A 27,468-nucleotide genomic window follows, 5' to 3' on the forward strand; every position below is an offset into this window, starting at 1 on the left:
TGCTGGACGCCTTTCGGCTTCAAGATGGCAGCCTGGCTGGGTTTCCCTTGGCTGTACCCCTCAGAGGGAGCAGGGGAGAAAGGGACCGTGGGCAGGGCTTGCTGCCAGGACAGAGTTCACAGGAGCCAGTCCTGACTCCAGCCAGGCAGGACGCCGAGGCTCATCTGAATGGAAGGAGGAGGTGGGCCGGAAGCCAGAGAGGGTGCTGGGCGAGGGGAGGGCCCCAGGGGCTGTGGGGAGCTGGGTCCACCCGGGTTCCCAAAGTCCTTGGCGTTAAACCCCCCTGTGCGTGAGGGGCAGGACAGTGAGGTTCCGTGGAGCAAGTCAGGGTGGGGTCCACGTGGGCCAAGGCCAGGCTGAGGCCAGCAGACCCCTGGGAATGGAGCCAGAAGCCAGGGGAAGGCCAGTTTCCTGCCCCATACCTGTGGCCTTGGGAAGGGCAGCAGATGGCTGTGCTCAGGGCACTGCCTGGACCAGGTTTGCCACGGGCAGTTTCTCCCAGTGCCTGCTGGTGGCCTCCCTCCCTAACCCTTCCTTGCCCTTGCGGGCCTCCTGTGACAGGCAGGGCCTCTCTCCCGGCCACCACGGTGCCCGGCCTACACCTGTGGGGTCTGCACACCTGCCCCTTCTGTGCTGCCGCCCGGGGGCCGTTCCCTGCTGTGCTGGTCAGACTGTACCCCTCACTCAGGCCGCCAGGCGGGGTCCTCAGGGGGCTCCTCACTGGGCTGCTACTTGCCCGGAGGGCTCACAGGGCCACAGCTAGCTACAGAGGGAGTGAGGCAGGAGCAAGCCCTCTGCTGAGGCCTCAGTGGGCTGGACGTTCACTGCCCTGGAAGTCAGAGTCTGAGCGAGGGAGAGCGCTGGCCCTGGGAGGGCAGCAGCGGGGCCAGTCTTGGGGCCTGGGCCTCCTGGGCTGATGAACATGGGCGGCGGGTCACCCCGCCACCACAGGTTGGCCACAGTCCTGGCGGCAACCATAGTGATGAGGGTGAGCATGGTGCTCCCAGAAGCTGCACAGTGGGTGCTCCTGCCCACAGGGTGCTCTCCTGCCGTGACTGCTGTCCTCCAGTCAAGCCGAGTGGGCTGAGGCAGGTGACTTCCCAGTGGTGAGTGGCTCTCCCACACTGATGCCACCACAGGCCCAATGCCAGGGACCCAATCGGCATCCACTTGATGCCTCCCTGTGACTGGGCCTTGGGACTGACCAGCGCCAGTGCCAGGGGGCTATAGCCTCTGTGTCTGGGGGGCCCTGGGGAGCCAGCAGGAGGTCAGAGGAGATGTTTCCTGTGCCCTCGGTGTTGGGGCTGGACTGGGCCCTGGGACCATGTGCCATCATCTGGTCCCAAGGCCACTGACTGGGCCTGTGTTTGGAGGTAGTCTTTACACAAATGAGGTCACCAGGGTGGTCCTCATCCAGTCCCACTGGTGACCTCCTAAGGAGAGGGGATTGGGACACAGACACTATGGAGGAGTCCCTGGAGGGTGTAGGAAGGAGGTGGCACTGTGCAGGTCCAGACCCGGGGCTGCCTCTGCGATGAGCCTGGACACCCGGAGCCCAGCCTCTAGATCTGGAAACCCTCCACCCACATGTCACTGCAGCAGCCCCAGCAGACGAGTGCCCGGTCTGGCCGTGTCCCTCACTGCTGTTCTCCAGACTAGTGGCCTCCCCCAGCGTCCTGGTACGGCCAGTCTTCAGGTCGGGCAGAGGCGCCTGCTTCTCTTCATGACTGCCCAAGGTCACTAAGCTGTCCCTGTGGCCCACCTGACCATGCCTTTGTTGAAAAGCCTCTTTGACAGTCCCTCCATGCGCCAGCCCACTGGGGCCCTGGAGGACACAGGAGGCATCATTTTTTCCCACTTCTTAAATCTGCCTGTGTTTTGTTTGGGGGTTTGCATTTGCGTTTAGGAGTGAGAGTGACCTACACTCTTACATTCTTGGAGTTACTGTCACCAGGCTCATGTAATAAGACTGAGAGTTTCCCTTTCTTAAGCAAATCCTTGGCGATTCTGTGTGAGGCTGAGGGTCCTCTGGACACTGGAAGGCACCATGCAGTTTCCTGCCTGGCATTCTCTTTACAGGATGTCGGTAGCTACTCATTCGGAGCTGGTAGGAGTTCTGGGACCATGGCACTATGGAAACAGTGACGGCTGGGGATTTCATTTCTTCTTGAGCTTGTTAAAGGAAGTCATATTTTTATGAATTTGTCTCATTTTTCACATGTATTACCATAAAGTTGTTTATGTTGTCTTAGGCTGTTTTCTGTCGCTGTCACTGATTCCCGAGACCCGGTAAATTTTTGAATAAGAGAGGTTTATTTAGCTCAGTGTCCTGGCAGCAGCTCAGCAGCTGGTGAGGCAGGGCCTCCCCCAGTGAGATGGGCGACTGCCGCAGGGTCTCTTCTTCCTCTCCTTATGAAGTCACTAAGGCTACGCGGCCTGTGCTCACGGCCTCCCCTCCCCTCCTACCTCCCCAAACACTGCCGCCCGAGTTCTGAGGCTGGCTCCACACCTGGACCCCACGGGGGCGCGGCCCCGCCAGGCTGGCTGCTGTTGCTCTGACGCTCAGGAACACAGCTCGGGGCTTGGTTTCCAGTGGATGCTGATTGGGTCTGTTGGCCTTGAGCCTGTGGTGGTGCCAGTGTGGGAGAGCCACTCGCCTCCTGGCTGAGACACAAAAGGGGAGGCAGGGGCTGCGTCCCAGTGACCCTGAGACCTGCACCTAAAGGTCCCAGGGCCGTGTGGAGCTGGAGGGCAAAGGGGGGCTCCTGGAGCAGAAGCCAGGCCCAGGCAGGGGGTGGGCAGTGAACCTGGTTGGACTGTGCTCCATGTGTGCAGAGTGACCACAGTGACGCCCACACATTGCTCTGCATACTCAATATGCACCAGTAAAATACTAAATTAAAAAGGTCCACCACACCCAGCAGTGCCCAGGCCGGGAAGCAGGCCTTCAGAGGACCGTCCACCCAGCCATAGTGGTTGTCATAGCAGAAAAGAGCAGGGGTTTGTCGGGGGCTGGAGGCCACTGGGGTGCTGGTGAGTGTGGGTGCAGCAAGCTGCTGCAGGCTGCTCCCTGCTGTGTCCTTCTGCAGCCGTCTCGCAGGTGCAGGAGGGAGGGGCTCAGGGGTCCTTGTCGTCCCAGCAGGTGCCAGGCTGTGGGCCGGAGTCCACTCAGGCCTGCGGCACCCTTGCACTCATGCTGAGGCCAGAGCACTGACAGGTGGGGTTTAGTTTTTTTGGTGGGGGGCCACTGGTCATTCTTCATCTCACTAGGTGACCAGGGGAGAGTGGACAATGGCACGGGGTGTCTCATGGCCAGGTGTGGAAGTGGTGGTCATCATTTCTGCCCACTCTCCACTGGCCAAAGCCGTTCACATGGCCCTGCCCAAGGAAGGTCAAGCAAGTGGGTGGACAGGGGCACAGTGCCTGCCCTGGTCAGCTGGAGATGCCCGCACAGCAGCCTAGCCTGGTCCTCCCGATCCTCCTCTTGTGTGTGAAACCATGTGACTCTGGAAGACTCTCAATATGCGCTGTCCCTGGGCTCATGGTGGCAACGTCAGCCCAGGGGAGGCAGCCGTGGCCAGGTGAGGCTGGAGGACCAGGGTCCGGGGAGTTCCATGGCTGCAGAGCCAATGGAGGGCCGCAGCGCCCTGTAGCCGTGGTCTTGGTGGCAATGTCCCCATCTGTAGCGCCTGGCAGTGGCGCCGTGGCTGTGGGCTCAGGAAGCACGGTGATCACCGCCATTAGCCTCTGCGCAGTGTGCAGGGCTGGGCGGTCATCCTGTCTCAGGGTGTGACCCTGCGTTTTTGCTGTCCCCTTCCTGAAGCGGCATCTCTCTGGCTTGCCCTCTGCGGTTCCAGAGGCCCGACACCTGCCAGCCAGCTCCTGGGGCAGGAGGGCTCCACCACGGGCACCAGGCCTCGCTCCGACAGCCGGGGCCAGCTGGGCAGGAGCCAAGTCAGGGTCGCGGAGACCTTGGCCCCCAGGGAAAGGGGCCAGCCCTCTTGCTCCTCCTAGCAGGTTGCTTCCCTGCTTGGCAGAGCCCTGGCACCACAGCGCTGTCCTCTGGGCCACACGGAGTGGGGGAGGGGGCTCTGTCCCCACGGTGCCTGCATTTCCGGGGCCAGGGCACAGCAGGTGCAGCTGCCAGGCGTGGCTGGGGCCTGGGCCAGGGCCAGCACTTGGGAATGCAGCAGCCGCCGCCCCTCCCTGCAGGAAAGAGCAAGTGCCAGGCGCCCGGCAGCGGATGTGTCCGTGGCTACAGCCCCCATCCGGCAGCTGGCCCTGCAGGCCTAGGGCTGTCCTGGGCTAGCCCCTGGGCCTGCTGTGCAGAGAGCATGAATGGAACTCTGTGGTCAGCAAGCGCTCCCTGGGGTGCTGGTGACTGGGGTGCACAGGTGATGGGGGTGCAGGGCGCTTCCTGGGTCTGAGACCCCCTCCCTGCATTAGGCCCCAACAAGACCCCTGGGTGGCATCAGAACCAGCCCTACGCTCACCTGAGACCTGCTCTCTCAGATCCCCAGGGGTGACAAGGAGGGTCACCCAGGGCTGAGCCCAGCTCTGGGGTGGGCAGAAGTGGGTCAGTCCTGGCCGTGAGCCCGTTTCCCAGACTGCGGTGTCTGGACGGGCGACACCAAGACTCACATGCCCTTGGTAGGCCACTGTCACCCTCACCTCCTTCCTACCAGACCACTGCCTCGGCCTGCGTATGGACCCGGCCTCTCTGCTTCTCTGGGAGCCTCCCCCCCCCACCGGGCTGTTCCCTGACACCTGGTGTCCTGGAGTCCTTGGCCTTGGGGCTGGCTCACAGATGCGGAGTCCCCCGGCACCGGCCCGCCAGGTCCCCAAAGCACATGGGCTCCAGCAGAACCAGGCCAGCCCTCTAGAGCTGCTGGCCTGGGGGACAGGAAACCCGGGAGCAGAGAGGCCAGGTGGCCAGCGGGGGCGCTGAGGGAAGGGTCTTTACGGAGCAGTGTGGCTTCTCTCTGTCTTTCTGTGCTGGGGGTGGGTGCAGGGCAGCCTTTGGTGGGTCCAGTTCTTGGACAGGGACCAGGGGAGACCAGACACACAGGCTGGGGGCACTGAAGTGGCAGGGTGGGTCCTGGTCCCACCCACCACCTGGCAGTCACCTGCACCAGGTACACACTGCCTGAAGCCTGAGTCACTTGGGACTAGAGTGGATGGAGGGACAGGTAACCAGAGAGCCCCTGCACCCCCAACCACCACGCACCTAGCCCCTGGGCTTGCTGTGCAGAGAGCATGAATGGAACAGGGTTCTGTCTGGGCAGGGTTCTCTGGGCGGGGGAGGCCCAGGGTAGGGGAGTGTCCTGGGCCGCGGGGCCCGTGGTCATTCTGTCCTTAGGAGTGTCTGGTGATGCCCTGGGCTGGGGAGGGGAGGCACCAGAGTGGCTGCAGACAGACTTGGGAGCCTGCTTCCCGAGGACGATGCCCGCTCTGTGTTTGGAAGGGAAGTCCCACACACCGTCTTGCCTGGGGCTGCCTCAAGTGACTGCAGGTGGCCACACTGCCGGTGGGCAGGAACCAGGGGCAGAGGTCAGCGGGGTGGGGAGCTGCCCAGGCTACGTGCCACAGGCTCCTTCCACCTGGCAGCAGGAGCCAGCGACGCCGCCGCCCCAGGTCCCTGGCTGCCCCGCCCGCGGCGCCGAGGCCCGCCCTCCTGGCCCAGCCCAGGCCCTCCCGAGCTATTTTGAAAGTGACCCTGGGCTCCAGCGCCCAAGGCGCGGGGAGAGGGCGCGGCGGGCGGCGGAACCATGACAGAAGATGACCGAGGCGGCGCTGGTGGAGGGCCAGGTCAAGCTGCGGGACGGCAAGAAGGTCGGGAAGCGGCGGGGGCGCGGGGCGGGGCGCGCATGGGCGGCCGCTCACGCTGTCCTTGTCCCCGCAGTGGAAGAGTAGGTGGCTCGTACTGCGCAAGCCGTCGCCGGTGGCAGGTGAGCGGGTGGCGGGCCTCATCCCCGCAGGCGCCGAGTCGCGGTCCCTGAAACCCAGCCTGGCGGTAACCGGAGAGTGGCGCGCGACGCTGGGCCGCCAGGACCTGCAGCCTGGGCGCCCCGGGTGGCCCGGAAGGCCGCATCCCTAGCCCCAGAGCAGCCAGGGGAAAAAACCCGTAGCCTCCCTCAGCGGCAAGGACGCCCCGCAGGGCACCGTCCCTGCGCCCGGGTCTGCGCGGGACTGCACCGGTGGGAGCGCTCAGAGCAGAGCCCGGGCCCACGTCCCCCTCCTTCCCAGGGGCCAGGCCAGGTGGGAAGAGCCCTGCTGTGTCCCAGGAAAGCGGCTTGACCGTATTTGGGGGGCACGGGCCGCTGGGGAGAAGGGATGGTCCCGCTCGCAGCCCGCGCCCCTAGTGGGGGGAGCAGGCGGAGCCCCCGTGGCCGGCCACTCTGCGCCCGCTCGGCTCGCACTCGAGGGCGCGGCTGCAGCTGTCCCGGGAGACAGGTGCCCTGGAGCCGCCCAGGCTGCGGGTCTGTGGGGGGCTGGCGGGGGCGTGCGTCCGCCACACGTGTGGCCAGAGGGTCTTCCAGGACACCGTGGCATCTCTCCTCCCTGGAAGGGGATGCTTGCAGAGGGGGCAGGCTGGTTTTGTGGACGGTCACTTCCTGCCTGGGCCTCAGCCCCCTTTCCAAGGGGCTCCAGCTCCACGGGCTTCTTGTTTCTTAAGTCTTTCAAATCCTGACACTGCCCTGCCCTGACCCTGCCCTGCCCTGACCCTGCCCTGTCCTGACCCTGCTCTGCCCTGACCCTGCCCTGTCCTGACCCTGCTCTGCCCTGACCCTGCCCTGTCCTGACCCTGTTCTGTCCTGATCGTGCTCTGCCCTGACCCTGCCCTGTCCTGACCCTGTTCTGTCCTGACCCTGTTCTGTCCTGACCCTGCCCTGTCCTGACCATGCCCTATCCTGACCCTGAGCTGTCCTGACCCTGCCCGTCCTGACCCTGCCCTGTCCTGACCCTGCCCTGTCCTGACCGTGCTCTGTCCTGACCGTGCTCTGTCCTGACCCTGCTCTGCCCTGACCCTGCCCTGTCCTGACCCTGTTCTGTCCTGACCCTGCCCTGTCCTGACCCTGCCCTGTCCTGACCCTGCCCTGTCCTGACCGTGCTCTGTCCTGACCGTGCTCTGTCCTGACCCTGTGCTGCCCTGACCCTGCCCTGTTCTGACCATGCCCTGTCCTGACCCTGCCCTGTCCTGACCCTGCTCTGTCCTGACCCTGTGCTGTCCTGACCCTGCCCTGTCCTGACCATGCTCTGTCCTGACCCTGCTCTGTCCTGACCCTGAGCTGTCCTGACCCTGTGCTGTCCTGATCTGTGCTGCCCTGACCCTGCCCTGTCCTGACCCTGCCCTGTCCTGACCCTGCCCTGTCCTGACCGTGCTCTGTCCTGACCCTGCCCTGCCATGACCCTGTTCTGTCCTGACCCTGCCCTGTCCTGACCGTGTGCTGCCCTGACCCTGCCCTGCCCTGACCCTGCTCTGTCCTGACCCTGCCCTGTCCTGACCCTGCCCTGCCATGACCCTGCCCTGCCCTGACCCTGCCCTGCCCTGACCCTGCCCTGCCCTGACCCTGCTCTGTCCTGACCCTGTTCTGTCCTGACCCTGCCCTGTCCTGACCGTGCGCTGCCCTGACCCTGCCCTGCCCTGACCCTGCCCTGCCCTGACCCTGCTCTGTCCTGACCCTGCTCTGTTGGTCCCTGTGCTGTCCTGACCCTGAGCTGTCCTGACCCTGTGCTGTCCTGATCCTGTGCTGCTCTGACCTTAACCCTGCCCTGACCCTGTGCTGTCCTGCCTTTGCTCTGCCCTGACCCTGCCCTGCCCTGACCCTGCTCTGTTCTGACCCTGCCCTGTCCTGACCCTGCCCTGCCATGACCCTGCCCTGTCCTGACCCTGCTCTGTCCTGACCCTGCTCTGTTGGTCCCTGTGCTGTCCTGACCCTGAGCTGTCCTGACCCTGTGCTGCTCTGACCTTAACCCTGCCCTGACCCTGTGCTGTCCTGCCTTTGCCCTGCCCTGACCCTGCCCTGCCCTGACCCTGGTACAGGAGAGTGGGGATCTGGGGAGTAAAGACCCCAGCATGCAGACCGGGTATGGAGGGCTGTGGGGGCAAAGGCCACAGTGGGCAGGCATGAAGGCCTTGGCCAGCTGTGGTCAGAAGCTGGGGCCTGCTGTGGGGACGGTGCTTCTCTGGACAGGGTGGGCCAGTGCCTGCGCTGGGTACCCCGAGAGGCCAGAAAGCCCTGTCCCAGGTGCCCAGTGGGAGAGCACCCTGGGGTGCAGCGGTGCCTCTTCAGAGCACAGGAGCTTCCCAGGGGGCAGGGCCGGCTGGCCTGCGGGGCACCGGGGGTGGACAGCGCGTCGGCACCTCTGGGTTCTCCATGTGCCCAGCAGCAGGAGGCAGAGTGCCCGAGGCAGGCAGGACAGGAAAGGGAACCAGGGCCGGGTCAGTTGTCCCCAGGGGACTGTGCAGCCAGGCTGGGGACAGGGTGGGCACTGGTGGTGCCTCTGTGGATGGACGTCTGCCCTGCCACTGTCCTGTCGTCCTGGAGCCTGGCTCTGGTTTCTACGGCTGCCCCTCCCCCAACCGCCCCCCAACTGGTGGCCTGCGGCCCCCCCATCTTGTCCAGTCCACAGTCCTCACTGGAGAAGGGCTCTCCCCACCCCACCCAGCCCCTCCCCAGGTTCCAGACCCCTGATCCTGGGTGCTGGGGAGAGGACGGCCGGCGTCCTCTGTCACAGGCATCCAGGTCCTTGGGTGTAAAATGCTGACCCCCCTCTGAGGGCCACGAGCCGCGTCAGGCAGGAGGTGCGTGCGTGGTGGGCTCAGGCCTCTCCACTGCAGCCTGGGGGGGCCTCTCCTAATGAGGCCTAGTGGGCGGGTCTGCAAGAGCCAAGCCCCATGGCCGCCGAGAAGGAAGGACAGGCTAGCAGGTGGGCAGCGCAGGACCCTTGCCGCAGCACCCTAGGGAGTCTTCGTGGGACTGGGCTCCTCAAGGCTGGGGTTGCCTCCCGGCGCAGGGCTGTCCACTCCCCTCTCTGGGCCTCTAGGCGAGGGCATCGGGGTTCAGTCCTGGCTGGGCCTCACTGAGGCTGGGACCCGGAGGGGCACCACTCCGAGGCTGCCCGTGAGCCGCTCCTGGTGCTCCCTCTTGCTTGGGAAGCCCCCACGAGGGACTTGAGTCCCGGAGCTGGCGGTGCCTTTGGGGCATTATAGACCGGGAGGTTTCTCAACCTGAAGGATCTGGCCCAGGACATGGGCCTGTGGGAGTGGCTGGGCAGCCGGGGAGTGGGCAGCCAGGGAGTGGGTCGCCCCTGGTTGTTGGCTGCCTGGAGGGCTGGGTTGTTCTGCTCCTGGAGGGCTGGGTCCCCAGCTTGGCCCACCCACCAGCAGTCTGCAGGGGTTGGGGCTTGGGCAGAGAGCTTGGGGAGCCCTGCCTGCAGGAGGACCCCCGTTTACATGGTCTTGGTGATACAAGACCTTGAACCCAGGTACAGGCACAGGTAGCTTCGGGATGTGTGCCCGGAGCCCTGGGGCCACCTGTGCTGCCTGATCCCTGCCTGGGACTGCTGGCCTGTGCAGCTGGCTACTCTGCTGACCAGTTCCTCCAGATGTTAGGCCCTGTGGGCCCTGGGGTCACTTCGGAAGTTGGTGACTCTTGCTTTGGGTCATTTGTACTCCGCCCCCTTCCCTGTGGGGATGAGGTGACATCTCAGCCCCTGGCTAAGGAGGGGTGAGGTGGCGGCCAGACTTCCTTTCCCATGGTACCATCACAAAACAGGGCCACACCCAGGGCCCAGCTTCCTGCAAGCCCCATCCCAGGAACAGGATCTCCTGGGCCCAGAATCTGGCGCAGCCCCCGTGGGCCTGCCAGCAGAGCTGCGCCCCTGCCCAGCATCTTTCTTGAGCAGCTCAGAGCCGCGCTCGGCCAGCCGACGCCCAGGGTCTGGGGAGGGTGGACGGAGAGGGGGGAGCCGGGGCTGTGGGCCTGCGTGCTGAGCCCCAGCCACTCCTGGTGACCTCCAGGCTCTCTTGTGGTGCCAGCGGTGGTGTCGGGGGTGACCACTGTGAACACAGGTAGGGTGCTGCTTTCCTGAGTGCCCTTGGCCTGCCCTGTGTGTCCTGGGAGGCCCCAGCAAGCCAACCAGGTCAGCGCCCCTCGGCCCCTGCCGGGCCTCTTGGGCCGCCCCAGGCTGCTGTGTGCTCAGCAGGGTCCCTCAGTCTCCTCCAGGGACACTGCCTCAAGGTCACTCTGACCTCCAGGGTGCGGGTCCAGCAGCCGCTGCTCTCTGCCTTCCTGCGGCCTCCTTGCTGGCCACTGGACCCTGCAGTTCCTCTCCACGGGGAGGCCACTGCCCTGCCTCTCCCTTCCTTCCTGGGCTCCCAGCCCTGGCTGCAAGGCTTCTGTGAGCTCATGACTCCTGGTTATTTTTACATCTCCAGACGCCTGTCCAGCTGCTGCCCCGTGTCCAGTGGGTTTCTCAGCCTCTCTCATCCAGGAGAGACCCCCATCCTGGCCCCCAGCAGCCTCCCAGGCATCCCTCCCCCGCAGATCCACAGAGCCCCTTAATCCTTCACCCTCATCTCCTTTCATCCTAGAGGCCTGTGGTCTCCTGTCCAGGGGGCTGGGAGAGCAACGTGGCCAGCTCCATGGTGTGTGCAGGCCTCTCGCCTGGGGGCAGGAGCTCTGGGGCGGCAGTCACGCCAGGCCACACAGAGGCTCAAAGACCAGCCCAGCCTCTGGGCCCAGAGCCCTTGGAGCCCTCTGGAGCCAGGACCCTGAGCAGCTGCCTGCACTGCACACCACTCTGCCTCCCTGTCTCCAGTGCTGCCCAGCCCTTGGGCCCTGAAGAGGCCATGCTGCCTGCCTCTGGGATGCACTGGCCATTCCCTCCAAGACAGCACTGTTTCCTGTGGAGCTGCAGGGCTGGGCCTTCACAGGTGGTTCCCTGCCCCACCTGAGGTCACCTGCCCCCTCCTTGTAGAGCACTTTGCTGACGATTGTCCTGGGTGCTGGCTTGTCTGTGTTGCTCCTGGGACGGCTCTGTGGACGGCTCAGGGCTGCAGGAAGGCCCAGGCCAGGACAGAGCCAGGGCACAAGGGGCTATGAACCGCGGGTGGGCCCTGGGGCCCGAGTGGGGGAATGACCCAGCCAGGCCCACTCAGTGTTCCTGCCTTTCTTCACCCCCAGCCCAGCTGGGTGTCCACCTTGCCCACCGGCCCAGGGCAGAAGTCGTGGGTGGGGGGCCCGGGGTCAGTCACTTGCCTTTCAGCCCCGAGTCCTTCAGGCTTCTGTGCTGAGGGCCTGGCGGTGGGGCTGCTGCTGGCCGCCCTGTGTGGAGACTCTCAGAGGCCTCAGTGGCCAGGCCCAGCTCCCAGCTAGTGCCTGGACCCTGTAGCTGGGCTTTCTCCAGTAGGCGGCAAAAGTCCCGCTGCCCACAAGCCTGTGTTTGAAAGTGACCCTCCAGGTGGGCACAGGGGCCACTGGCCTGCACTCTTCTGTCACTAGGAGGACAGCTTTGAGTAGTTGACACAGAGACCATGTGGCCTGCAATGCACAGACTGTCACCCTCTGGCCCTCACAGACAAAGCTTGCTGACCATGGGCCTCTGGTGGTGTCCCTGGCTCCAGGCTGGGTCTCTGGTCCTGGTTCGAGAAGCTGGGCCGGGAGGGAGGTAGGGGAGCTCAGGGCTATGTGGGGGACCCTGCCACAGCGGTGTGTGCGTCCCCATCACCTGGGGCCTGGGGTCTCAGATGGGTTTGCTGGGCCTATTAAAGAGGAGTGTCTGCTTCCAGGGGCTGAGCCGGCACTGCCCTGTCCTGGCTGGGCACCTCCGACCCCCTCTCCTACAGGTGGGCGAGGGGCTTGACTCCTTGAGTTTCATGTGGGATTTGGGGTCTTGTCAGTGCGAACGTGTTTGGTGTTTGCATTAGGTCCCTAGGCCGACACCCTCCTCCAAGACTGGGCACCCTGGGGTCCTGGAGCTGTGGGGGACCTGGGTGGGCACGGGCCACGCTGAGCAGTGGCAGTGTTGGCAATGACATGTCAATGGAGACCCGAGTGTCCTGGAGGGGCCAGGAGGTGAGACTCAGGCCTGTCCCTGCAGCCAAGGGACAGGTGGAGGCCTGCCGCGCTGCTCGGGTGGGACCCATGGTCCAGTGACACTCCTCTTCCTCCCCAGGGCTGGGCTCAGGCCACAGCCTGGGAGCCAAGAGAATGGAGGGGAAGCAGGCGTCGGCGCGTCAGGCCAGAGGGTGCAGCCCAGGCCTCAGAGCAGGGAGGAGGCCCATGCAGCTGGGCAGGCACTGTGCCTGCTTCCTAAGTCAGGGACCACAGCTCCTGCAACCCTAGGCCAGGGTGGGCTCACAGGCCTGGGCCAAGTGGTCATCCGGGTGGAGTCCAGGCCCAGCCACAGTGATGAGGGGGCTTGCTGGTCATTCAGGAGGGGGCAGGGTAGATGAATGGCTTTCTTGGTCACATCTTAAGCCCCAGTCTCTTTCCAGCTGTGCCATGTCCTCCCAGGGGGTGCTGAGGATGGGGGCAGTGGGCAGTGGCATCTTGGTGGACGCTCCATGGCCTCTTGCCTCCTCTGCAGATTGCCTGCTCATGCTGGCCTACAAGGACAAGTCTGACCGTGCCAAGGGCCTCCGGGAGCGCAGCAGCCTGACCCTGGAGGACATCTGTGGCCTGGAGACTGGCCTGCCCTATGAGGGTCTGGTCCACACGCTGGCCATCGTCTGCCTGTCCCAGGCTGTCATGCTGGGCTTCGACAGCCGCCAGGCCATGTGCGCCTGGGATGCCCGCATCCGCTATGCGCTTGGTGAGGGTGAGTGCCCGGATGGAGGCCCCGGGGAGGGCTTCCCGCACAGTACCGGGGCCCTCTCCCATGGGGACTGCAGGGGCAGACAAGACCCGGAACTGCACACAAATGAAGGGAAGCTAGTGGACACCTCAAACGTTGTCCTGCTGGGCCTTGAGCTCTGTGCTCTGGATGAGGGGTCCCGGAGAGCCAGACCCTGCCTGGGGGTGATCAGACCAAGGATCGGGGTGGGTTCTATGGGGGCTGCGGGGTTTGTAAGCTCCCTGGCCCAGCTCCATTGGTCCAAGCTGCCACCCATCATCTCCCAAAGTCCTGCTCTCGCTTCCTCCTGGGCCATGTGAGCCTGGGCTGTGCAGAGCAGAGCCGCCAGCCCCCCGGGAGCCAGTGTCAGGGTGGGAACAGGCCGGGCAGGGAGGAGGGCGGTGGCTGAGTGGCCAGTGGACAGGCAGTGAGCTCGTGTGCCTGAGGCAGCAGCTGCCCACAGGGTGGTTCATGGAGCTGGGCCACCCTGGGAAAGGGCACCTGGAGCTGGGGCCCTGGGCTCTGCAGTGTGGAGGGGAGGCCTGAGCCGGGCCCCTCGCGAGGCGGGGGATGAGGGATGGCAGAGCCAGGACTCAGCCCGGCGAGGTACGGGCCTTGGGCACTGAAGGTCCGAGTGACAAGCACTACAGCCTCTCAGGCCTTGTTCTCTGAAACACCAAGACCGGGGCCACCCGTCCAGGTGAGCCCCTCCAGGGTGAGCCAACTCCAGGCTGTCAGCCACGGCAGGTTCTGCCCGTCCGTCTGCACACCTGGGTGTCCTTCCTGGGCTCTCTGCAGGACTTCAGTTCTCACACACCACAGTCACACTTCAAGGCCCACCGTGAGCTGCCCACCCTGCCCGACCTGGGGCCAGACCTGGGGCAGCTGGCAAGAGGACCCTGCCTTCCCAGGAAGCTCACAGTGGGGTTCTGGCGTGGCTCTGCCATGGCCCATTATCTGGGTGGGGCAGTGCCTACCCCACTGGGGAGGGGGGCTGCCCAGGCACCTGTGGAGACACCTTGAGAGGAATCCTGAAGAGGGCGGGGGGGGGGGCTCCGGGGGATGGTCAAGGCCACAGCCTGGAGGAGCTGGGGACCCTGTGGCTGGGGAAGGAGATGGGGTGGGCTGGGGCCAGGGCTGGGCACCCGCAGGCAGGGGGCCGTCACTCAGGGCGCGGTCTACGTTCTGAGGTGGGGTGGCCTGGGGAGAGAGGGAGGCGGGGGGAGCTCACGGTGGTCCTCCTCTCAGGAGCTTCCAGGGGAGGGGCCCAGCTGGGGTGGCGGGAGGCCAGGAGCACCCCGCTTCCCCCAGGGGAGGAGAGGGGACCACCACCCAGAGGAAGGTTCGTGGCCTCCTGAGCACCCACGGCCAGGCTGGCCTCCAGCGCAGGTTTCCCAGTCCATGGCTGCCAGGGCGGGGCGGTTCCAGGGAGGTGCGCTGCGCACAGGTCCTGACCCCGCGCTGATTGGCCCTGTCCTCCCCGGAGCCCCCTGAGGCCATGACTGTGTGGCTGGGACGGGAGGACCCTAGGCGGCCCCTGAAAGATGGGAGGGGAGGTCGGTGGGCCGTGGCAGGCAGCCCCACTGCCTCCTGTGCTGCCCAGCTGGGTGGTCCACTGGCCAGGAGAGCATCTGCCGGGGCCTCCCCTGCCCAGGCCTGGGTGCCACGTGCCCACCCTCCCTGGGTGATGCGCTTCGCCCCTGCCGCCCCAGTGCACAGGTTCCATGTGACAGTGGCTCCCGGCACCAAGCTGGAGAGCGGCCCGGCCACCCTCCACCTCTGCAATGACGTCCTGGTCCTGGCCAGGGACATCCCTCCGGCCGTTGTGGGGCAGTGGAAGCTGCCTGACCTCCGGCGCTACGGGGCTGTGCCGAGTGGATTCATCTTCGAAGGCGGGACCAGGTGTGGCTACTGTAAGTACGTGGTTGCGTGGGCCCAACCCGGGGGGATCCACCCCGGGCCACACTCAGGAGGCCTGGCCCTGGGGCTGCTCTCCTTCCTGTGGTGCCTGGGGGAGGGAGCAGAGGGCCGCTGGGTCTCCAGAGCCAGGCCCAGGGTCTCAGCCATTCCTGGCCTGTGTGTGAGGTCACCGAGCGGCAGAGCCTCCTGCTCAGATTGAATGGGAAAAAAAAATTAATGGAAGCATTTTGCGAGGGCCAGTGAGCCACCCGTGGGTGCCACATGCAGAAAACACATTGAGGACCAAGTTTCCTCCTGGACACATCAGCCACTGGCCCCCTGGGCCACCTGGAGCTGTCCTCTGTGCAGTGGGATGGCCAGGCCGTGGGAAGGGGTGGGCCTGGGCCCCAGGTTTGTGACGGCTGGACACCCGGGCCCTGATCCATGCTGAGTGACCAGCCAGGGGGAAGCAGGGCCAGCGTCTGGCCACCAGGTCTAGGGGCTGAGTGGGTGGTGGGTACTGAGGGGAGGGTACTTCACTCAGAGCCTGAGGTGCCCACTGGGGCACTGTGGGGACAGGCCGAGTTGGGCAGATGCATCAGCACGTGCAGACCTGCAGGCACTGCAGGAGGGAAGAGAACCCTCGTCCCCTCTCCAGAGAGGCTGCTTGTCTGTGCTGGCTGTCATGCGGTGTGGCCTCCTGGGGCCTGGCCTCCTGTGGGGCCTGGGTGACCACAGTCAGCGTGCTCTGTGGGAGGAGTGGGGCCTGGTGAGTGTGTGCCTGGCACCAGCTGGGCTCCCGGGCCCTGATGGGCACCCCTCTGGGTGGAGGAGTGTTGGAGTGCACAGCCACCCTGCTCATACTCTCGTAGCTTCTTGGCAAAGGGAGTAGATCCTGGCCGCGTCAGGAGTGCGGTTGGCATGGGAGGTGGGTGGGAAGGGCGTGGCCCTCACCTGGTACTCGTAAGGCACCACATACCTGGCTCGGTGCGGCTGGGTCCATGAGGGTTCACTGGCCACAGGCTGTAGCAGCACCTCCATCTCTGGGCAAAGCGAATGCAGATGTGGACGCAGGTGGTGCTGGGTGCTGCCTGCTTGGCCCCAAATGGCTCAGACTCGGGGCAGCCTCTTCTTCCTTGGGAGCCCCTTGACGGGGGTTTCCTGGAGCTGCTCCAAGCATCTGAGCAGGGAGACTGTGTCCTTGTTTCTCCGTGGAGTTCCCAGGTATCCGCTGCCACGGTCAGTGGTGGTGCTGGTGAGGCGCCTCCCACGGGGCAGCGCGGGGCCTGTTTCCTTGGAGACCTGCTGTTTGGTCCTGGACAGGACGGAGTAGGGCCCCCTGGGTGTTTTTCCTCTAGACCTCAGAATTTGGAATCCTCTCTCTTGGTGTGGGTAGGCCCCTTTCCCCCATAACCCACCCAGCATGGACCAGTGGCTCCCGGGGCAGAGGCCCGGCGTGTGGGCTTCCAGAAAACCAGGTGAACTCTGAGGGGAATGTCTGCGCTGCACAAGGCCCTGGGTCAGCTCCGCGCTGCAAGAATCTGCCTGCGACTGAATCTGCTGGGTGCCGGGCGGCCTGGCCCCGGCTCCGACACTCTTGGGATTCTGTCTCTCCCAGCTCCAGGCCTTGCTCAGACCCATGGGTCACTGAGAGCTGAGCCCTGGAGTGCGCAGGTCACCAGTGGTGGCTCTGAGGGCAGGCTGAGGGCCCTGCCACTCTGCTCGCTCCTTCCTCCCAGCGGGACAGGCTGGCGGCTGCTCTGGTGGTGGACTGGGGTTGAGATGCCACAAACTCCCTCGGCCCAGCAGAGACGTGGGTGCAGCGTGGGCTGCTGGTGGTAGCCGAGGGTCGTCACCTGCCACACGTGGGCAGACCTGGCCATCCTGGAGAGGACCTGCAGGCTAGGAGGGCCCTGGGGCATCTGTCCATGTCTTGGGGCTGCTGTAGCAGGTGACCACAAACTCGGTGACCTTCATAGTCTGGGGTCAGAAGTCCCAAATCCAAGGCCCGCAGGACCTCACTTAGGGCTCTGGGGAACTGGCCGCCTTCTCACAGCCTGCCGAGCTGTGGCCGGGTCACACGGCCTCTGCCTTTGTCTTCTCTGTCTCCTGTAAGGACACTGTCACCGGGTTTAGGGCCCACCTGGGTGGTCCAGGTGGTCTCCTTGAGATCCTTACCCTAATGACATCTGCAAAGACCCTTTCACATCTTTTACAGGCCACCATTCAGACACCATGTCTCTAATTTGAAACATAGCATCTGTGTCCCTGGAAGACAGAGAGCGGGAGAGGGAGGAGGGGTCATCGGAAGCTCCTAGAAGACCCTGGGGTATAGAATTAACATCCTCTCCCTCTCCCGGCCCCGGCCCGGCCCTGTGACCTCCAGGAACGATCGATGCCTTCCAGCCCCCACCCCAGACAGTGATCCAGAGGGCAGAGGGGACGCTGGCCCCGCGGCTACTTTTCTCCACTGTTTACCTGTTTACCCAGGTGGAGGGAGGCTCCTGGCCACACCCCCAGCCAGGCTCAGTGGCGGGCAGCGGAGAGGTGGGCCCTGGGGAGGGTGGGCCTTGGGAGACAGGGGACTGCGATCCAGGCACTGGGGTGGAGAGAAGGTTCTTCAGAGAGGACCATTCAGGACCCCAGCAAGGGCTGCACGGGGGTCTCGACACCACATGAGCCCAGCCAGCCACGGGCAGCATCACCCCGGGGTGCTAACAATCCAGCCACCTGGGCAGATCCCAGGCTGCTCCGAGCCTGTGGTCAGAGGCACCTTGGTGACTGCCCCTCGGGGATCCCACCCGGACGCTCTTGCTACCTGACTCCTCCTTACAGGGTCCCCAGGATGAGTTCTCTTGGGTCGGACAGGGCACACACTTAAGAGGACACTGATCTACTTCCACTTCTAAGTATGGACCCTGTGCCGAGCACCAGGTTGCTAGGGTCACAGTCACTTGGCGGTTGGTGGCATATTATAAGGTCATGATCTGAGACCTGAGGCCACGGGTGACTCTGACACCTGAAGCACATTTTCATGGTCTCCATGGGGCCACGGGCTGGGGGACTGCAAGGGGAGGGTGGCTGCGAGGGGCGGGAGCTGGCTGTGGCCGGGCCTTGCGTGGGGCTGTCTGGGTGTCAGGGAAGAGCCCCAGCAGGTGGGAGGCCCCAGTTGCAGACAGGTCTGGAGGAAGAGGCTGGGGCCAGGAAGGCTCTGGTTGTGGTCCAGCGCGAGCAGGTGAGGCTGACCCCGGCGCAGCTGTTGGGCTCCAGGCACACTGAGCAGGCGGTGACGGGCAGGGAGAGGGCGGGCGGAGGGGGATGGGCTCTTGCTGAGGTGCTGGTCCAGGACAGGGGCTGGGAGGGACAGTTTGTTCCTGTGGAGCCCCCACCCCATTTGGTGCTCTGCCCTTGGGCAGGGGACAGGTGCGGGTGCAAACATGCCGTACCAAGCCCTGCCCCGGCCCCTTGCTCTTGGCTGTGAAATGACACTTGTGAAGGAGGCCATCTGGGTAGAGTGGTGGCCCTGCTGACTCAGGGCTCTGGGCTCTGGACCCCTGCTTTGTCCCCATGTTTGTCTTCTCTGCCGGGCTCTCAAGAGTCCACCAGGCCTAGAGCTGCCCAGTGTCCAGGGGGTCTTCGGAGCTGGCTGTCGTCCAGGGGGGAGCCCCCTGGGCCATCCCACTGGGCAGACAAGGACACTGAGGTCAGGGCAGCCTGGGTGTTCAGGGGGCGGTTTGACATGGGCAGGCCATGGCTGCCCCGAGTCTCTGTGACTGCCCAGAGGCTGTCCCTGAGCCCCAGGACAGCACTGTGGCGGCTGCCCCTTCCCCAAAGTGGCTTCTGTCTATGGTGAGCCTGCGCTGGCAGGGGAGGCCAGCCCCCCCAGTCCCTCTCGAGGAACAAAAGGCCCTGTTGGGCACAGCAGGCAGCAGGCGGGGCTCCATGGAGCAGGACCAGCTCCTGGGAGTGCCGACACCTGCCGGCTATCGTGGCCTCCCCTGGCGCCGGTTGGCTGCAGTCTGACTGCTGTGGCAGAAGGCGGCCTGAGGGGCAGGACGAGTGTCCCCCTGCCCTCCAAGAAAGGCTGTGTAGCCTCCGGGGGCCGTGTGGGCGGTGCACCTAGCTCGCGTCTTCAAGGGTGGGTCAGGTGTGGACACAGGGCCCAGTCGCATCAGGTTCAGATGCTGTGTGACTGGTCTGAGCATCCACCGGCCTCTCGGGCTCTCTGGGCTTCGCTCTTTCCCTAGCATGGACGCTGGGGGAATGAGCTGTGCCCACAAAGCGCCAGCCTGTGTTCTGACCTTATGATTATGTGGCAGACCCTCAGGCCAGCCCCTGAGGGACTGACAAGACCCTCTGTCACCTCAGCCCCTGGGTGGCTCCACTCCAGGGTCACTTTTCAGCCTCCCAAGTGTCTGGGGTGGCCCCTGGTACCTGGATGGTGGTCTCTGGCTAAGGGGGCTCTGAGCTCCTGCATCACTCCTGCGCGTGGCTGACACAGGCCCCCAGGCTCCTGTCCCACTGTCCCTCCTGTCCACACCTGCCCAAGGCGGGCCACTTGTCCTCTTCGGAGGATGGGCTGGGAGCAGGCCCTTGGGAGACACAGGGAACAGTAAGAGCCAGGCCCACCTTTGACTCCTGCGGCCGGCAGGCCACCCTGGTCAGCAGGGTCCACGGAGGCCCCCAGCCGGGCAGGGTCTTGGGCTGGCACTCCCGTGCTGTGCTCAGGAAGGAAGCACATGGGTAGGAGTCATCGTCATTATGAGTGCAAGCTGTGCCTGGCATCTGGAGGGGACTGTGGCCTTCCTCAGCAGAAGGGGAGCGTCCCTACCTGCTCTCAGGCCAGGGACGGACCCTGCAGCGTGTCCCCCGGCAGGGAGCACCGCGGCCGCTCCTCTCCTCGTGGCTGGAGCAGGGTGTCCGTCTTGTGGCCGCAAGGAACTGCCTCAGAGCCGGGGCGGCTGGCGCTCTGCTCCGCGTGTCCAGGCCCTTCCCACCCCGGCTCTGTCTCCCCACCTTTCACAAGGCAGCAGCCACCTTGCGCCCATGGACCCCACGGCCGCCTTAACTCTGGGGTCACTCGGTCACTCGGGCCGCGGCATCGGGCTGGCGGTGGGCTGCCAGGGCCAGGGTGACTGCAGCAGGGTAGGCGGCCACTCGTGGGGCGGCTGGTTCTCAGAGGGCACGCGGGCCACTCTGATGTGGTCCCTGTCCGCCAGGTGTCGGCCTTGGGTTGGGACTGTGGACAGACGAAGCGCCTTGTGGGGAAAAGTGCTGGGTCCCCAGAGCGTCCTGGGTGAACTGCTGGCTTCCCGAGAAGGGCCGGGGCTGGGGACGGGCATCGGACGCTCTGTGACCTGAGCCTCAGTCAACGGGAGTCCAGGAGCCAAGGGGAGTGAGTCCGCCTCCTGGTGGGGGTGACAGGAGCCTGGGCGTGTTCGTGGGGTGGGTGGCGAGAGGGGGCTTCACAGTGGCTGGTGGCAATTGTCCTGGGAGGCCTTGCCTTGCTCTGAGGGCGCAGGTAGACTGGCCCTCGGAGATGGACGTCCTCCAGGCCCCTGGAGTCAACCCTGCCGCCATGGTGGGGTAGCTAGTGGGACTGCCACATGGGCACTTGGGGCCCGGACTGGCGGCTGCTGTGCGCAGGGCCTGCCCAGTGACCGTCTCCTGAGGGCGGGACTCTGCAGGCTGAGTGGACGCAGGACTGGCTCACCCTTCCGTAATGTGGCTTTTTATAGTCGGGGGACTGAGTGTCCTGCTGCCTGTGCCAGCTGTCGGGGAGCTTGGGACTAGAGGCCAGGCCCTCTGTGAGGGCTGGGCCAGGCTGGCGGAGCCTCATGCGGGTGGGGTGGCGGGGGAGCAGGGTGCCAGGGAGTGGGCCCGTGAGATGGCCTGTGTTGGCCTGCTGGCCTGCCCTCCTGGGGCACGTTCCTGTTCCACTGCCCAGCTTGCAAGTCCTATTCATCAGAGAGTTTCGGAGTCAGTCCATTGTCCCCCTGGGTGGGTATCGAGGAGGGCACCACCTCAACCCATGCCACTCTGCTTGTCAATAGCAGCCCCTCGCCCAGAGCAGGACTAGAAGATTGTGGTGCCAGGTACTGCTCAGTGGGCCCACTGACCTGGGCTTGCGTCCACCTGGGCTGTGTGACCATGTATAAGTAGCTTGCTCTCTCTGGGCCTCAGTCTCCTCATATAAAGCAAGAATGGTACTGTTATATGTCTCCTGATTTGGAGGTATCACGCGATGAAGCGTCCACAGTTGTGGGGGCTGCTCTCCCCTGCTTACCCTAGCATGGTCACCCAGAGGCCCGGGAGCCCTGGGGGGTGGGCCAAGTCCCTGGACCTCACGGCCCACATTCAGTGAAGGCAGAGAGCGACTGGGAGGCAGAGCTTTGAACACAGAGGTGTCTGGACTGCCCCTGCCTGGTCCTGCGCAGCTTTGGGGCCTTTCTCTGGGCCCTGGGCAGAGGCCCCAGGGGAGGGCTTCTCCAGTGCCGACTGTGCTGAGTGTCCGCTCCACGTGCCGGGCTCAGCAGGTGGGTGCCGCCAGCCTGGCCTCCCATTCACGCGGCCAGCGAGGGATTCCATTCACCCTTGGCCGGCTGGGCGCCCGAGCCGGGCGGGGCACGTGGCCTGGGGCCTCCCTGCTGACTCACTGCCCAGGCCTCTCCAAGCAGGTCCTCCGCCCAAGTGACCCCAGGCTGATGGCACGGGTCCTTCCTTCTACTGAGTGGGCAGGGAGGCCCCAGGCACAGCCATGACCTCAGGTGCATCTTTCTATGACAAGGCTGGGGAGAAGGGAGGCTGCTCACCGTGGGGAGGTCAGCGTTGGCCACTTGAAGGCCGTCTGTGGGGCAGATGCCTTCTGTGTGGGTGAGGAGCTGAAGTGAGGGCCACTGGTGTGACTGGGGTCAGTGGTGGCCATTCTGGGATGTGAGCCCCGCTCCTGGACACCGGAGGGAGCCCTGACTGGACACGCCTTGTCCACCTCAGAACCACTCCGGAAGGAGTCTCTGGTCTTCTGGTGCATTCGAGGAAACCGAGGCACAGAGGGCTGGAGCTGACCACTCAACTGCCTGTGGCAGAGGGCGGCTTGAGGCGGCCTTGGTGGAGGGACGCATCCCTGGACTGTGCAGGATCACTGTGCACCATCTGCGCAGTGAGGCCTGGGAGAGGGCTGCCCCTGAGCTGCCCTGCCGTGTCCCCAGGCAGTGCCCAGATGCAGCCACAGCCCCGTGCCCCGGGGATGGCCCTGTGGGGAGCCCTTCAGGCCTGGTGCCTGCAGCCTGTGGCCGCCGTGACAGCACGTGTGTCTGAAGTGTGCGTGGGGTTCCTGGGTGCAGAGGGACAGGTCCAGGGCTCTGGGGACGTGGCTTCACAGGCCAGGGGCGCCGGGTCCTGTGGGTTCTGACTGGATGTGCAGCCCCACCCCGTCTGCAGACCCTGTGCCCCCACCCCGTGCTGGGCCAGGCTGACCTCGCCTCGCTGTCCTCCTTCTGCAGGGGCAGGGGTCTTCTTCTTGTCCTCCGCCGAGGGAGAGCAGATCAGCTTCCTGTTCGACTGCATCGTCAGAGGCATCTCCCCAACCAAGGGCCCCTTCGGGCTGCGGCCAGCCCTCCCAGGTGTGTGCGGGAGTGTGGCCTGGTGAGGTCAGATGGGGAGGCCATGCTTGGGGTGGGGCCACTGGTGTCCAGTGGCCATCCTGACTCAACCCAGTTAGTTGGCTGTCCTTTCCTGGCCTGGGTGATGCCACCAGGCTGCTGGGCAGCCTGGGGTTCTGAGGGGTCAGCTAGTGTGTCTTGGGGTGTGGATCACACCTGCAGATCCTTCCTCCATGGGCTCTGAGCCACTGGCACAGTAGTTGGGACAGTTTAGCCACAGCTGCCCCTGGCTGGGCCGTCACAGGGCTGTGATCTTGGAGGCCTCCCCCATGGTGATCGAGGAGTCTTCCTGAGGTCGCTGGCTCGTGGGCAGCTGACCTGACTCTGTGGCTCCAGGTTAGGACAGCTCGTCTGGGCCCCATGTGGAGGCGGGAGCAGCCCGGAGTTTGGCTGGGTGTGGGTCTCAGGGTGGGCAGTCGTCAGGGTGGGCACCAGGGTGGCACTAAGCAGGCTTCTTGTCCCACCGTGCTCCTTGCTTGCTGCTGGGTGTCCTGCTTCAGCAGGGCTCTAATCAGGGATGTTGCTGGGTCAAGTGGCCACATGGTCCAGGTACTGAGGGGCCCAGAGCAGGGTTGGGCTCCTTCAGGGTCCAGCAGGTCGGGGCAGGATGAGCTCTGGCTCCCCTGGCCCCAGCAGGGACATTATCTAGCTGTAGCCACATGGTGGGCAGAGAGCTCACGTCGGCTGCCCCGTTCCGTGGGCAGGAGAGCAGAGGTTCCCACGAGGACGGAGTGGCAACAATGAGCTGCCCACCCCAGAGCAGCTGCAGGTGGCGAGCTGCTGAGGAGGGCGGGTGCCCAGGCCAGAGCCCTTCCTGCTTCCCTGGGGCTCGCCTGGACAGTGCAGCAGCGCCACCTGCTGGTGTCCTGCCCTGAGGTTGCAGGCCGACCCGAGTGGTGTGTGCTCAGGACCTGGAAGTGGACAGTGCATCTCCCCCAGAGGCCCTGCTGTCCTGCTCACAGGCAGCATGTCTGCCAGGTGCCCTCAAGTCTGGACATGGGGCTCTGTGGCTGCCAGGGTTCTGGTTCAGGAGGGACTTGGGCTTTGGTGGGCTGGCTGTGGGCAGCAGGTACGTGGGACCCGCGAGGGATGACACCCCGCCTGGGTGGGAAAAGGCTCCTGCCTCCCAGGTTCAGAAAACACACAGGTGATGGCCAGAGAGGTCGAATCCCCGGGCCTCTGCCATGAGCAGAGCTGCAGTGCCAAGGGTCAGCAGGTGGCGAGGAGCCCGGGGCGCCAAGCAGGGCTCAGCCCAAGCGCCCAGCACAGCGGGCAGCCACAGGGCTGGAGTGGCGTCTCACTGAGACAGAGGGGAGCCCTGTTGGGAAGGGGTGCAGCAGACCAGGTGAGCAGATCTCTTGTGGAAGGGGGTCGGCAGGACAGAGAGGGCCGGTTGTTTGGGAGAGAGCCTGATACCTTGGTGGGGTGGCGAGGGAGTACAGCTGGCTCAGGGGGCTGTTCATGGACAGGGGACCCAAGCTGGAGATTGGGGCTGTCCATGGGCACAGGGGCCCAAGGTGGGCAGAGGGATGACTGTCCCAAGGGGCCCAGGATGGGCCACAGGGACCTGAACGGGGAATTCTGTGGGTAGTGCCCGGAGCTGGGGCTGCAGTGCAGGAGGATCTGGGGCTGAAGCTGGTCACCACTGCCGCAGTCTGCCTGGGCACAAATCACGAGCCACTCAAGCAGGAACAAACTTTATTTTCCGAACTCCCGCAAACGCCACCCACGTAGCTCTCCTAGGCACAGCACACACCAACCGGAACTCCCCGGGAACTCTCCCCACCCCCCCTGCGTGCACATCATCTTAATGGCTCGTCTCTCAACCATTACTTCTGGCAAAATGCCAGGGGCCATTCCAACTCAGCTGTGGCCACTGGTGCTGCATTAGGGTGTGGCTGCAAAAGGCACCCAGGGACATCCTGGCAGCGTGTGGCCTGGGACTGACCCTTCTCTCTGCCACAGACCCGGGCCCCGGGGGCTCCTCAACCTTGGAGGAGCGAGCGGCCCAAGAAGCCCTTGAGGCCCTGCAGCTGGAGAAGCGGCTGAGCATGCTCTCGCATTCCGGCCGGCCGGGCAGCGGAGGTAAGGCCAGTGGCCTGGCCTGGGCCACAGGGACTGGACTCCGAGCTTGCCATTCCAGTCAGGGGTCAGGCAGCCGTCTATATGTATCCACTGTCACTTTTTCCTTCTCTGCCCCAAACCTGCAGCCATCTGGCCAATCATTATCCCTGCATTTACATGGTCTCCCTCCTGCCCCTTCCTTCCTTCCTTCTCCCTTCATCCAGCACCCACCCACCCACCCATTCATCCACCCACCCACCCATTCATCCACTCACCCATCCATCCACCCCTCCACCCATCCATCCATCCACCCACCCACCTACCTATCCATGCCTCTCCCTCCTGCTTACTCCTTCCCTCTCTCCTGTGCACCCACTCGCTCACTCACTACCCCACGGATATTTGTTAAGTGCTGGCAGCAGGTGCTGAGGGGACCCTGCCCACCATGTGCTGGGTGCAGACCTCCTGCACGTTCCTTTGAAGGTCTGTGCTCAGACAAAGTCTCAAGGGCAGAGGAAACTGCTGCAGGAGCAAGGCTCCTCCTCAGCCTCGGTGGCAGGAGATGGACAGAGGGGTGGGCAGTCCAGTGAGGGTGGCCAGCTTGCCAGGTGGCCACACCAGTCTTCCCAGGCCGGAGCATGGGCGCTCAGGTGGCCTTACCAGTACCCTCTGCTGCCTGTCCTCTGGGATGAACAGAGGGAGAGTGGGCCTGTCCCCTCCTGTCCAGGCCTCCCCTGAGCAGGAGCCCAGGGTTGTAATGAGCTCTCTTGCCCCCTCCCCCGGGGGGGCACCCTGAGTTCTCCCTCTGGAGCCCTGGACGTCAGCCTGGCTGAGCTGAGATGGGAGGATGCAAAGATGGATTCAGCTGCCCAGGGGCACAGACTAGGGGAGGCAGGGGCCTGGCCATGCAGGAGGGCAGCAGGGGGGAGTCCCAGGGACGTCCTTGTCCTCAGGGGACTTCTGGTCCAGCAGGGGCAGGCAGAGGCATGGGCTCTAGGGAGGGTGTGGGGAGGGAGGCTGGGTGCTGCTTTCTACTGTCCAGTGCCCTTCAGCACCTCAGAGCCCTGCTCTGTCTTAGGGGACGACCGCAGCCTGTCCAGCTCCTCCTCCGAGGCCAGCCACTCTGACACCAGCGCCAGCAGCAGGCTCACCCCGTGGCCGGAGCAGTCCTCGTCCTTGGCAGGCTCGTCACAGGAGGGGCCGGGGCTGGCGGCTGCCCAGGCCCCCGGGGAGGCCACGCTGGGTGCCTCAAGGCTGCCCCCGAAACCGTTGCGGCCGCGGCAGCTGCAGGAGGTCGGCCGCCAGAGCTCCTCGGACAGCGGCATCGCCACGGGCAGCCACTCCTCCTACTCGGGCAGCTTCTCGTCCTACGCTGACAGCAGCCTGGACGTGTGGCGGGCGGGCGGCGAAGAGTGCGGCTCGCTGCTCAGCCTGCCGCCGGCCGCAGGGGCTCCTGAGCCCAGCCTGTGTGCCTGCCCACCCGGGGTGGCGGAGTACCAGGTGCCCACCTCTCTGCGGCACCACTATGACACGCCCCGCAGTCTGCGCCAGGCCCCCCGGGACCCGAGCGCAGCCTCCCAGGGTGGCCCCGACCATGGCGCGACCACGGACTTGGGCAGTCAGGCGTTGGCCGGGTGTCCTTCCGGCTGGCTGGGCACAAGACGGCGGGGACAGGCGACAGAGGCCCCAGGCAGTGAGGCCACACTGCCCAGCCCAGCCCCCGGCGAGCCCTGGGAAGCAGGCGGGCCCCACCCCGGGCCACCTCCAGCTTTCTTTTCGGCATGTCCAGTCTGTGGAGGACTCAAGGTAAACCCCCCTCCCTGACCGCAGGGCGGCCCGCGGCTGTGAGGGGCTGGACTTAGCCCCTGGTCAGGAGGAGGCGGAGGGGGCCTCTCTGCAGAGGCAGCGCTCTGACGCGTTTTGAGAAGCCCCTGGACCTGTGGAGAGGGTGGGGTGGGCAGCGTCCCCGCTGTCCTCCCCCAGGAGGGGCTTTGGCTGCCCGTGGAGGGTCCAACTTGGACCGTGTGTTCTAGAAAGCGAGGCTCTGGCGGGGCGGGGCGGGGTCGGCAGAGCCCCCAGGCCCAGCTTCCAGTGAGGATCGGGCACTGGGGCTTTAGGTGGTGCTGGCGCCCAGTGGCCAGGGCTGCTGCTGAGGACTGACCTCATCCGGCCCCCTGCTCACTCCTGGATGACCACTGCTCCCTCCCACTCCGGGTCATCTCTGCAGTGCACAGACCCTGCTTGTAAATCGCCCCCCAGCATTGGGGACACCAGTCCCGGGAGCCGTCTCTGCAGGGGAACTTCTCTGGGCACCGTTGGTGTGTGGTCACTTCTCATATTTACCTGGCAGCACCCACAGGTGGGCATGACGTCCCGCCCCGGGGAGGAAACTGACGCTCAGGAGGCTCCTTGGCTTCTGGGGTGTGAGTCTGTGGCCGCCCCCTCTGCTCCCTGGGGCCAGGGCCGGGCTCCGGGCAAAGGCTACAGGGCAGAGGCGAGTGGAGCCCTGAGTCCTCCAGGCGGCGCAGGCTCTTGAGGTCAGCCTTCCAGAGGGTCCAGAGGGTCCCTTTGAAAGTCCCCAGGGGAAGTGGGGTGTGGCTCAGTGGTAGAGCACCTGCCCGACCTGCAGGGCCCTGGGCACCGCAAAACAAGTCAGCAAACGAGTGGATAATTCAACAAGTATACATTTAAAATGAATTCAGAACGTGGACAAAAGCCCCCTGTGCCCTCTGGCTGGGACCAGGAAGCTGGTGGTCAGGGCTGGGTGGCGGTGCCCCAGGCCGTCTGGGCTCAGTGCTGTGGCTCCTGGTCCCGGCTCCGCTTTCCACGCCAGGCTGCCCGTGCCCGCTGTCCTGGACACCCTGGAGGCTGTGTCCTGCACGTCCGCAGCGGGCTGGACCCTCGGGCAGCTTGCCTGGAAGCCTGCCTCTCACCTCCTCTTCGGCTGACCTGTTGTTGCTCTTCTGCTTTTTTAAACCTGACACTGTTTGTACACGTTCTCCGA

General features: G+C 65.0%; 1 protein-coding gene across 2 annotated transcripts; it reads left to right on the plus strand.

The window, feature by feature from the left end:
- Positions 1-5,728: 5,728 nt before the first annotated feature.
- Dok7 (docking protein 7) lies at positions 5,729-27,468 on the plus strand. Of its 2 annotated transcripts, XM_071614112.1 has the most exons (8): positions 5,729-5,832; positions 5,903-5,948; positions 12,595-12,825; positions 14,553-14,753; positions 22,242-22,361; positions 24,366-24,485; positions 25,543-26,270; positions 26,582-27,468. In XM_071614112.1, exons 1-8 carry the CDS (start codon positions 5,779-5,781, stop codon positions 26,615-26,617), a joined length of 1,536 nt encoding a protein of 511 aa, XP_071470213.1. In that variant the 5' UTR covers positions 5,729-5,778; the 3' UTR covers positions 26,618-27,468. The 2 variants fall into 2 exon arrangements, with proteins under 2 accessions (XP_071470213.1, XP_027795746.2); XM_027939945.2 differs by having other exon boundaries at positions 25,543-27,468.

This window comes from Marmota flaviventris, chromosome 7 (assembly GCF_047511675.1).
Source record: "Marmota flaviventris isolate mMarFla1 chromosome 7, mMarFla1.hap1, whole genome shotgun sequence".
NCBI lineage: Eukaryota > Metazoa > Chordata > Mammalia > Rodentia > Sciuridae > Marmota > Marmota flaviventris.

What these genes read in the sequence shown, in the direction of transcription:
- Dok7 (XM_071614112.1), top strand. Translation starts at nt 5,779, where the DNA reads ATGACCGAGGCGGCGCTGGTGGAGGGCCAGGTCAAGCTGCGGGACGGC. An exon ending in CGGGACCAGGTGTGGCTACT is followed by an intron (nt 14,754 to 22,241) that starts GTAAGTACGTGG and finishes CTCCTTCTGCAG; the next exon opens with GGGCAGGGGTCTTCTTCTTG. An exon ending in CGGCCGGCCGGGCAGCGGAG is followed by an intron (nt 24,486 to 25,542) that starts GTAAGGCCAGTG and finishes GCTCTGTCTTAG; the next exon opens with GGGACGACCGCAGCCTGTCC.